We start from the raw sequence: 12,584 nt of genomic DNA on the forward strand, positions 1-12,584 counted from the left end.
GTGAATGCCACCTACCATAACACCTGATGGTGAGTTCGAAGCCTCAGTATAATTACAACGGCTGCCCCACCCTTCACACTGAAACGCATTACTGGTTCACGGCAGAAATAGGCAGGTTAGGTACAAAAGTCGCCTTATTACAAGGCGTGCGTTATAATGCAATCCAAAAAATAAAAAAATATTATTTCTTGAATACGTGTTTATAAACTTTTTATAAACCAATATTCATCACCTCAAAGAGATAGATAGTATTTCCTTTGATTTGCGCGCCTCATTAATATAATTAAAACTATTTTCACTGTTTAATCTCGTATTTTTTACTGGTGTTTATATTATTTCCGACGTTTTGGATACTTTTTTCTTCTAGACGAGCATACGGCCAACTTAATGGTGAGCGGTTACCGTCGCCCGTGGACGTCAGCAACGCTAAGGGCAGAGCCAAGCCGCTGCCTGCCTTAAGCTTTGTTACAGTTTTCATGGTCATGAGAAATATTCAATACCTTACCCCCTTCATCCTCCTTGCATCGTGTTCCTCGGTGAGGGTCGTGACACGAAGCACTTTATATACTCATAATTCTCCTGCCCTTCTCTCAGTCACCTGAGGTCGGCGCAGAATGTTTTCTCCTTTCATACTCCTCTATCATATACCATTTCTTCGCTCACTCCCCTCTTACACATATCGTCTTTCACACAACTTTCTCTAAAACTAGCTGTACCCGTCCGCTTCGCTGGGCATTTAAAATTAACATTATTATTTCTCACCCCCACAAAGATTCTTATCATAAACGACTCAGCAACTGGTGTAGGGAGTCCAACACCCATAGTAATATTAGCCTATCCATTAAGTACATGTATTTTCTACATGGACACCAAGTTTCAAGTCAATCGGATGCATGGTTCAATTGTTATAACGGAACATCCGTAAAAACTATTGTACTTTTATATATTAGTATAGATATGATAATTAGCGTAACATCGGAATGTCGACGGATAGTTTCACAAAGAGATTTGTTTCCATGGTTTTAAAACGTTGTTGAGACGCACGGGGGCAGGGGGCATGGTGCAAGTGTTCGTCTTGTATTTTTTGGACTGGCGCCAACTCGAGTTGGCGGGTTGTGAGACAACATTGTGAACAGCCTCCACTTACGCACTGCAGACTCGCAGGAAACGATAAGACTCCCTGTTAACTTCAATCAAATTATATCAAGTCAACAGAGACTAATTTGCAACGAGCTTAATATCAAAATAATATATCAATAATAAAAATCAAAAAGGGTATTGTTATTTAACACGTTGACTACCTTGTGGATTACCCGTGACCTACGCGGCGCACTGAAGTAATTATGTCGAATTCTGTTGCTAAGCGTCTGGTTTGCCTAACTTATTTTATTATTAATGTATATTTTAGTGTTTTAGGTCTCATAGAAATAGATTCATTATAAGTATATTCGGATTCGTCTTTCCCAGAGTCTACTAGATATTCCGGCGCCTTAGTAAGAAGATCGAAGACAGAAATCGACATAATTACTTCAGTGCGCCGCTTTAGGCACTGTTGACCTACACGGCAATCAACCTGTTTAGAGAGAACCGTGAATCCGTGAAGAATTGAATAGCATAGACGTCAAAAGGTTTTGGGATATGCGAATAAGCTAAAACGCGAATAAAGATAAAACTGTTCATATTCATAGATCCTGTGGACAAGGATTGTCTCCCTATGCTGTATATATCGTAATACATAAAATACGATCGAATGGAGACCACGTACTGGTAAGCGCAGTGTGGGAAGCCCAGACCAATGTATCGGCCGCAATGTATCGGCCGCACTGGACATCATTTGGAGAAGCCGATGTTCAGAAGTGGACAGTATACACGCTGAGATGATGACGATGATCAATAGACAAAGACAATACACCCCTAATAATAAACATATTTAACAAATACTGGATCTCATTGTAAATCGTTTTTATTTATTGCAGATTTTTTTTTTAGGCAGATGAGCATACGGCCACCCTTATGGTGAGTGGTTATCGTCGCCCATAGACTTCAGCAATGCCAGGGGCAGAGCCAAGCCGCTGCCTACCGTAGCCAAGCCGCTGCCTACCTAAAATTAGCGAGGATGGCCATTCCACAAACAAGGCGATCAAAAAAACAAACACGCATATCTATGGCACTAGTAGCAGGGTGTGTCATAAACTTTGGTAGGTACCACTATCTTGCTTGACTGACTGATTCACAGGTTCGGTGGCGCAGTATTTAGCGCCCTTCACTCTTGCGCCGAGAGTGGTGAACAGGTTTTTTTGCTCTTCCTCTGGGTGTTTATTCTCTATTTACGTATACTAGTGGTCCCCGCAGTAGTCGAAATTCGACTATAATTAATTGAAATTATAAGTTTGAACACTCTTATTGGTTCTATTTTCAAATAATTATTATAATAATAATATAACTTTATTGCTGTTTTACTTACTAATTACTAACTTAATAAATTACATAATACTACTTTATACTATACTATATAATACTACTTTTTACTGGTGGTAGGACGCCTTGTGAATCCGCACGTACCACCACACTGTCTAGTTCTGCTGTGAAGCAGTAATGCGTTTCGGTTTAAAGGGTGGGGGAACCGTAGTAACTATACTGAGATCTTAGGGCTCATATCTCAAGATGGGTGGCGGCATTTACGCTCCGGTAACCGCTTTACATCAGGTGGGCTGTGAGCTAGTCCATCGATATATGCAAGAAAAAACAGTGAAAAAAAAAGAAACACTAAGTTAGAAATTTTGTTAAATACTCGCCAATGTGCTATGCTTTAAAAATTCTCGCCGGTCATGTATATAATTGGCTTACATTAGTATCTCGCTGGAAACGCGTGGAGTTCCGTGAAACACGTGAATTATTGGAATTGTTAATGCTTTTTTTTTCTTGCGGGTTTGTCGACGGATGTATGTGCGACGAAACAATTTTGTTGGAGATTAATAAACGAATTAATACACGGCACATATCCTCTTCTCGAATTAAAACTGTATAATCTCAAAACTCACTAATTTTACAGGAGAGTGTTTTAAAGGTTTAACATGTGATATTTTTAATATTAATCATCTTTGCAATATTTTTTATTTATTTTTTACTAGTTACATTATTTGTCTTTTAAACTAAGATAAAATTATGTATTAATTTTGTTAATAGTAGTCAAAACATAGGTAAACTAAAAAAACTAAAACTAAACTACGCTCTTTTGACAGTATTTATGAGAAAAATACTGGTGATACCAAATGATTCCGCATATTAACTCAATTTCGAATATTTTTGGAAATTTTACACTTTTAATGCGGCAAGACGATATGTGTGTGTATGTGCATATCACTCATGTGCGTATGTGCTCACCCGCTCCGAGTTCGCACGGAATCAGGATATTGTGCTAATACCACATTACTGGTGGTAGGACTTCTTATGAGTCCACACGGGTAGGTACCACCGCCCCGCGTATTTCTGTCGTGAAGCAGTAATGCGTTTCGATTTGAAGGGTGGGGCAGCCGTTGTAACTATACTGAGACCTTAGAACTTATATCTCAAGGTGTGTAGCGCATTTACGTTGTAGATGTCTATGGGCTCCAGTAACCACTTAACACCAGGTGGGCTGTGAGCTCGTCCACACATCTAAGCAATAAAAAAAAACACCTATATTTTTTATAGCGTTAGGGCGACTTATGTGCCCGCAAGGGTAAGTACCACCAGCCTGCCTATTTAGGCCGTGGAGCAATAATGCCTCTCAATTTTAAGAGTGGGGCAGCTGTTATACTATAAAATCTGAGACTAGAACTCATGTCTCCGGTACCCACTTAACATCAGGTGGGACAGGAGCTGATCCACCCGTATAAGCAATAAAAGAACAAGTTATTATCATTGGAAACGATGGATAATCACATCCCTTATTTTATCCCCTAATAGGTCAAACTGTCTAAAATCTTCAATCAGTACATGCTTCCAAGATAATAGACATCAACCGCCGAAAAAATAATTAAGATCCCATCTACCTTAACTAGAAAATGGCAGATCATGGAATGACCCTTAGGCGGAAGATAACAGCAAGGTATTTTTTTTTTTTGCTTAGATGGGTGGACGATCTCACAGCCCACCTGGTGTTAAGTGGTTACTGGAGCCCAGAGACATCCGTAAGAGACAGAGAGCCCAGAGACAACGTAAATGCGCCACCCACCTTGAGATACAAGTTCTAAGGTCTCAAGTATAGTTACAACGGCTGCCTCACCCTTCAAACCGAAACACATTACTGCTTCACGGCAGAAATAGGCAGGGTAGTGGTACCCACCCGCGCGGACTTACAAGAGGTCCTACCACCAGTAAAGGTATCAATAACAGCTCAATTACCACGCAGTGTGGGCCACTTGTGAATATAGAATGAGATTTACACAATCACTGCCATGGCATTGTGATGCCAGTCACTAATTCTAAAACATTTGAATGCACGGAGCCCTTTCCCAATTATTACAAACCTCACCTTTAAAAAGATTCGAAGCTGTAAGAATTAACGTATCGATGATTCCCAAGAGATTGTACTTGGTTGATCATCTACCTAGATCTATATATAGAAAATTTGCTGTGTTTTTGTATGTATGATCTCTAAAGAATCCGAAACGGCTGAACGATTTTGGTCAAATTTTTAGGATGTCTTCAGATTGTGCTTGATTGCGATTAGACCAAATGATGTTTTATTTGATCTAATTGCAATTTGCTGACAGATATTTTGGTCAGCAAAAATTATAATATTAGTTATCTTCAAGTGTCTGTTAAACATATTGATTTAAGTTTGTTTGTTTATTCAGTTTAGTTATTTATATTTAGTATCAATATACGCGACGGGTAGATTTGTAGCCATTCCGACTTGAAACGAATATACAAACACATGACACATTTGCGGTAGGCAGCGGCTTGGCTCTGCTCCTGGCATTGCTGAAGTCCATGGGCGACGGTAACCACATACCATCAGGTAGGGCTTACGTTCGTCTGCCTACTAAGGCAACAAAAAAAATTCATTTTTTATTAACGAAATGGAAATTTGGAACAAATACGCAATTCTAAACAAGCCAATATACCTTTTATTTTATAGTAACAAATATAGAAGATACTGCAAATACATATTATTATATTATAAATGAAATAACTGATTTGGAATTAAATAATTTTGATAATACTTACATTGAATAATATATTTGTGAATTAATAAAATCTTCTTCTTTTTCTCCACCTTATCCCACTAGGCGGGGTCGGCACAGCTAATTTTTCTCTTCCGTTCTCTTCTATCAGCCGTCATCTCAACACTCACTCCTCTCTCTCTCGTATCGTCATTTACACATTCCATCGTGAATTAATGAACATTGTGAATTAATAAAATATCATCGCAAAATAAAAACGCGCTGTATACATATAGTATGTAAAATGCGTTAAAATTCACGCGCGTCTCAATTTTTACGTCAAATGAATTCGCATTCGCAATCCGGAGTCGTAAACGTGTAATTACCGTGCCGAAACGACGCGACGGCTTTATTATTTCAGCAGTAAGTTAAGACAACGTCGCGTAGTAAACTTTAATTGAATAAGCAAAATAATCGTTCGCACGTATAAATATTCTAAAGTGCTATTTCACTTCACAAACAAGTATAGTACAGTCTGAAGTGCCCGAATACTTTCTCAATCAAATTCTCTTGAACAAAAATAAATTTCATCTTGAATTGTAATACGAGGTGAGGGTCGGCTGTGGTATTTGAGGAACGCAGTCAACTATTTTCTTTCACACACTATACACACACACACACATACGTATGAATATGTACCTAGTCCAAACATAAGTTCTGTTAAAAATGAAAATGCATTTTTAGTTAATAAAGTAATGTATTATTATATCTTATACCTTTAAACGAGCAATACAGGGGATTTCGGGGGCGATAAATCAATCTAGCTACGATTTATTTTCAGAAAATGTTGTTTTATTTGTGTTTTCAATAATCAACTCTTCCCGACATCTATTGGCGAATATTATTTTTCTTAATTTAGGGCAACTAACCGCTTTAAAGACACAGCAAGATGGCGTTATCAAAAAAAAAATATCGAGCAAAGCTCGGTCATCCTCTAGTTAAAATTTATACCTACTTATTTATTAAAGTCTCAGCAAAAATTAAAAAAAAATTCTATTCGAAATGGCCATTTTTGGCTTTTATACAGGCCTTTAATCTGTTTGGCCACGAATCTATGGAATTGCGCACTGTTTCCAAGGGAAACTTCGCCACTGCTTGCTCCAAAGATTTTTAAGAGAGTCAATGTGTCGTGCCGTGTCATTTAGAGCAGGCCATGTCCTCTAAAACTGACCATAATTTGAAGTCTAAAGGGTTGAGGTCTGAGCTAAACGAAGGGCAGTCTTCAGGTCTTATAGAGTCTGGAACGTTTCAAGCCATACTTGGGTAGTTCTTGCCTTGTGATCAGGTACAGAGCCAGATGCAATTTTGTGTCTGGAATATGACCGACGGCTCCATACCCACTATGTGCAAGGCGATCACTGCAATCCTATTTTCTTTTAACACCCCATACCATATTGTAATTTGATAATGAACATGAAATATATATTTTTTATTGCCCTTGTAAGCAGACGAGCATACGGCCCACCTGATGGTGAGTGGTTACCGTCGCCTATGAACCTCAGCAATGCCAGAGGCAGAGCCAGGCCGCTGCCTACCGCTTAATACTATCCACAAGCCTCTTTTAAAAAAGTACATGTCATAGTCAATAGATGTTAAATGAAACAAAAAATTCAATTTTATAGTACAAATCGACAATTTCATACTTTAACCCCTAATACGTTTATATTAACGTATTTTTCATGAAATGTGTTCTATTAAAAAGCTTTGAACATATTTTTTATCAACTTCAAGACGTAGGATTAATATGAAAATTTCAATACGCATCAAACACCGCGTTACCTACCAGTTACGATGCTTTATAAATTTTGCTGCTTTCATTTATTATTACACGATGCTGTTTCTTCACCAAGAAAACCAGTCATTAACCCACACGCGTGTTATATTCTCGAGAAAACAATACCATTCCTAGCGATAGTACAATGGTACAACGCAATACGCATTGGACACCGCGCCTATTAGGCCAAACGATTTGAGTTCTTAATTTATTATTGAAGAATTACTGGTGTCCCTGACTCCTTTCCACTCTCACCAGGATAAGTGGGCGAGCAAAGGTTCAGCCAGGAGGGGTGGGATTTGCTAACAGCTGCCCGAGCACCTCCGAAGGAGACCTAACTCGAGAGCAGCTGCTTCGCGAATGATTCTACTACCGGATCGGAATCCCGACCCGCTGAGACGATCCGGCGAGAAACTCAGCAGGCTGATGCTTAGGTTGGGTTGCACGTGGAACTCTTTGTCGAGTTCGACGAGTACGGTTACCGGGGTCCCTAAGCCTGCTCCTAGTGTTAGAGCTGAAGGCGTCTAATGCAAAGGATATTGGATCTGATGGATCCGTAAGAACGTGTCTAGGGTGACGACGGCGACTGGCTCCTGCGTGATCAGGATTCAGGGAGTAGTCAGCGGCAGCAACGATAAGGCTATGCGTCATAGCCTTATCGAAGTACCGTTCCGACGCTGACTTCATGTATTTCCGGATTGATTCGAGGCTCAGGTCGTCGTGTAGGTCAACGTTCCTCACGAACCACCTTGCCGAGTTCGACGAGCATGATTACCGAAGTTCCTAAGCCGGCTCCTAGTGTTAGAGCTGAAACGATTTGAGTTATATTTTGTATAGTTCATTGCATGTATCGAAGTGTTTACACTCGATTGATCGTAGAACTCCTAACTAGAGACGTGGAATTATTGGTATTGTCCGTTATTGAGCGATTTATGTGAATTTCGCGGTATGATAATATATACATGATTGTCTTACAAATTATGTTTAGATCTTTAAATTGACGTAAAGTATTTCAAGTGATTTTTAATGCGCTTTTATTAGCTTCGTATAAATACACGTGCGTTTTGTTTTGTGTGTAACGAAATTTTTGAACGTAATTTTCGCTAATGTCAAAACGTCCCATGACCTTGACAATCTGCGCGCGCGTTACGGCCCGATGACAATGACGATACAATAACTTTATAACTTTTTAATTATGGCTTCGATCGGTGAACGTTAAGTGGTTACCGGAGCCCATAGACATCTACAACGTAGATGCTGCTGCCCACTTTTAGACATGAGTTTTAAGTCTCAGTTTTAAAGAACAATGGTTGCCCCGCCCTTCAAACTGATACGCATTACTGCGTCACGACAGAAATAGGCAGGGCGGCGGTACCTACCCGTGCGGGCTCATAAGAAGCTCTACCCCCAGTAATTACGCAAATTATAATTTTGCGGATTTGATTTTTATTACATGATGTTATTTCTTCACCGTGGAAGTCAATCGTGAACATTTGTTAAGTACGTATTTCATTAGCAAAACTGGTACACTGCCTGTGGGATTCGAGCACCGTGGCATCGCTTGATACGAATGCACCGGACGTCTTACCTTCTATACTATAGTAGAATTATTTTGTCCGTGCAGTTTGGGTCATAAATAATCGGAGCGGTGAAGCGAATATTTCGCTCTCTCACGAGCCTTATGGACGGACATAGTGATGGGCATTATTGTTTTCGATAAGCGTTATCGATAGTGTATTTAATTTTGTCATTTTGTGGGTTAGTTATAAAAATAAAAATAAAAATCTGTCTATGGGGTCAAAAAGATGTCTATGGGCTCCATTTACCACTTAACACCAGGTGGGCTGTGAGCTCGTCCAACCATCAAAGCAATAAAAAAATAAAAATAAAAAAAAAACAATTTAAGACACACACTCCTCCCAGAAGCGCGTGTCTGAAGCTACACGCAGCCGCATCTGCAACCCATCGTCTTTTATCTCGCAAATACCGATTTAAATTGATTACATTGTTCTAGGTAAGCGCGTGATTAATCTTCAAACACACGTTCCTGTGTTATAATAGAACCGAATCAAATGTTTATTGGATACCTTGATTGTGCGATTTGTTTTTTCTAATTCAAATACAGTTTGCTATGTTCGCTTTTCATTGTGTTAGGTTTGAATGATAGAAACCTGTCTGGATTTTTTACGTAAAGTCTGGGTGTGAAGCTCCGACTTTTAAGCGCTACTTATGCTTCCCGCTCACCTGGTTTATGGTGTGTTATGGACACGGTTGGTATTACTTGTCAATTTCTGTCGTAAAGCAGTCCAGATCAGAACACTCGTTATGGCAACGGAATTGTAACATTGAGATCTAAAGACGAGAGCCGGAATTCGTGCTGCGGTTATGATGACATCTAGTGATATGTGGTCTGGAGTTTACCACTAGTGCTAGTTCTGGTGCTAGCTGCTCACATTGGGGCCTTATAGCCTCTATCCGATAACTTGCAAGAGAACTAAATTGTCCCTCCCTAATAAGGTGACAATCTACAAAGCTTGCATACGTCCAGTTATGATCTATGCAAGTGTAGTGTTCGCTCACGCGGCCCGCCCTAATTTAAAACCCCTTCAAATCATTCCATCGCGTTTTTGCAGGATTGCCGTCAGAGCACCGTGGTGTGTGAGAAACGTAGACCTCCGTGATGTTATGGAGCTTGACACCATCAGTAAGTATCTTCAGTCGGCATCAGTGCGCCATTTCGAGAAAACGGCACGAAACGGAAACCCTCTTGTCGTGACCGCCGGTAACTACATACCCGATCCTGCGGACCGAATGGTAAATAGTTGACGTCGCCCTAAGCACGTCATTTCGGATCCTCCCGATCCACTAACGATCCGTTTAGGTACCCCAAGCACCGATCACCGTTCTCGTCAAACCCGTCGCTTGCGACGAAGGGCTCGATGAGTAAATTGTCGATTGTTGAGTTTTTGGCCGGGTCTTCTCAGTGGGTCAATTTCGCATTTAAATTGCTTCTTGGTCTGAACTGAAATTTTTAGTTCGAGATGTCGTGACCTTTACCTATCGTAAAGTCATTTTTATCCTGTTTGTTTGTATCAGTAATAAAAGAAAGAAAATGAATAAAAGAAAGCACAGAAAGCAAGCTACGACGCTACGTAGCCCACGTAGACCTGCTAAGCTTGCTATGGCTATAGAATACTATATTTACCATATGAGGTATGCTACGGACTTGTAGCCGTCTACGAAAAGCCGTAGCCTCTACAAATGGCAACGAAAAGACTGTGGAACTGTTGTCGAAGTCAAAAGCCTCCAGAACGTGACCAGACACCAACTCTAATACATAACTAATATTTAATCTTTAAATAGGAACGCAGGCCTGTTTCGCGTAAAATTACTCACTGATAGGATGCTTCAATATTGCACGGCTTTGTGCTACCACATTACATATTTATGTTGAGCACGTAACGTTCATTCCGCTTTGAAAGGTATATTAAAGAGGAATTTTCAACAATACTAAATTCCCGTTTAATGTTTTTCCCAAAAAACCGGCCCGAAATGAAGCAATTAATGAGTTCCTCAGTACAAACGCAAAATAATATTCATTTGCTATTGAAAGCAGCGAAGAAAGAATAGTTCTCGATTTACCTCATGTTTAGCTCTTGCGACCTTAAGCAATGGCAATTAACAATGGTAAGGACGTTTTAATGAACTATTGCGCGCCCTGCTGTCGAATTTTCGTTATACGCTGACCCATTGAAATTCATTATATGCATCATACATTCTTTCCAGTTTCATTTTGACTTGTAAAGCAAAAATAACTATTTCTATTTTTATTTGTCACTGATATCGCTTGTTAGTTGATAAACAAAAAAAAAGAAAAGAAAACTCGTCGACATATAGAGCAGAAAAAAATGTTAACTGCTTTGTCTTTGCCTGTGCGCATGTGCGAGAGATATAAAAATAGATTAATCAATAAATTTTAGACTAATTTTATAATTATACCTTGGCGCTCGGTTTTCTATTGGACTGGTTCATCTACGAATACCGTAGCGGACTCCAACACTGCCTTTTACAATTTACAATTTCTGTACTACTTACTGGTGTTTGGACCTCTTGTGAGTCTGCACGGTGATACCTCACCACCCCACCTATTTGTACCGTGAAGCAGCAATGCGTTTCGGTTTGAAGGGCGGGACAGCCATTGTAACTATACTGAGACCTTAGAACTTATATCTCAACGTGGGTAGTGCATTTACGTTGTAGATGTCGCCAGGTAGGCTGTGAACACGTCCACCCATCTAAGTAATAAAAAAAAACTATCCGCTGCTCATCCTTTAACAAATATGCCATATAAACAAAGTGCTTAATTCGTAGTGGGGAACTTCCGCACCCACCACTTAAGATGGTACGAATTGCCGGAATATGAAGCATTGCACATGACATGTTGTCCCATAAGATTCCTGTAGCGGATATTTTATCGCTTGGGCGGTAAACGAATTCACGGGCCACCTGATGTTAAGCGGTCCCCGCAGCCTATATCACAATGTAAAAGCCACCACCCATCTTTATATTGCTAGATTCTAAAATTATGCGCACCAACCTTTATCCTTGTCGGCGTCCTTGGTCCGACTTTGGTCGAAGAAGCCGGTCGTGAGCGCTTTCTTCTTCAGCATGTACGTCCGTCTCTTCGGCTTTGTCGTCGTCACTACGGTGTTGTCTACAACAGATAAACACGATCATAAGAACGTTTTTTTCTTGATTATCTTTATATAGATATATATATCTTCTGTGCGTATGTTTGTCACTGAACTCCTCCTAAACGGCTGGACCTATTTGAATGTTTTTTTTTTGTATGCGTTTGGGTGGCATCCTGGATGGCTTAGATTCACAAATCAGCCCGGCGGATGGCACTGCAGTCGGTATATAGGTTATTTATCTTTCCTTGAAATAATCTACCTACATATCTACTATATATACTTTTTTTTTTTTATTGCTTAGATGGGTGGACGAGCTCACAGCCCACCTGGAGTTAAGTGGTTACTGGAGCCCATAGACATCTACAACGTAAATGCGCCACCAACCTTTAGGGTCCTTTATAAAAATAAGGAAGATGATCGATTTAATTATGTGCCAAACAGAGCGCGCAATGTATATTCCTACTACGCTATTCGGGTTCCAATGACATTAAAGCGATTATATAATCAATTTGAAACCTTGACGTCTCATCACCACCACATCGCACCACACGTGGTGGGCCTTGAGCACGGTCACACTGTCTAGTGAATAACAAAAGAAAAATAACGTCTATTCCACCATTTAAGGTCTGCAGTAAAAATCAATTTACCAGACGGGGGATTAGTATTTCCAGCGTCTCCTCGTAATTCTCACCAAAAACTTTTCTATCTAATAATAATACCTTTATTTTATTTTAATTAAGTAAAACCTTCAGATGACTACGCGTTTCTCTTTTATAAGACGTGCAAAAGAGATCGCGCCACACATCCATAGACAACGTCAATGACACTTTTTACCATCGCACCGCCCGCCACCGGAGTAGAGTTCATCCATACTACCTGGAGCCACTGCGGTCATCCACAGTGCGT

At 40.0% G+C, this 12,584-nt stretch overlaps 1 protein-coding gene across 3 annotated transcripts in view; it reads right to left on the reverse strand.

The window, feature by feature from the left end:
• RhoGAP102A (Rho GTPase activating protein at 102A) overlaps positions 1–12,584 on the reverse strand; it is an 84,407-nt gene that overhangs the window by 36,740 nt on the left and 35,083 nt on the right. For all 3 annotated transcript variants that reach the window (XM_028181146.2, XM_089739437.1, XM_028181144.2), the window contains exon 3: positions 11,582–11,698. In XM_028181146.2, the coding sequence (XP_028036947.2) occupies positions 11,582–11,698 (117 nt within the window). The remainder of the gene's footprint in view (positions 1–11,581; positions 11,699–12,584) is intronic.

This window comes from Bombyx mandarina, chromosome A1 (genome assembly GCF_030267445.1).
Source record: "Bombyx mandarina strain Sakado chromosome A1, ASM3026744v2".
NCBI classification, from domain to species: Eukaryota; Metazoa; Arthropoda; class Insecta; order Lepidoptera; family Bombycidae; genus Bombyx; species Bombyx mandarina.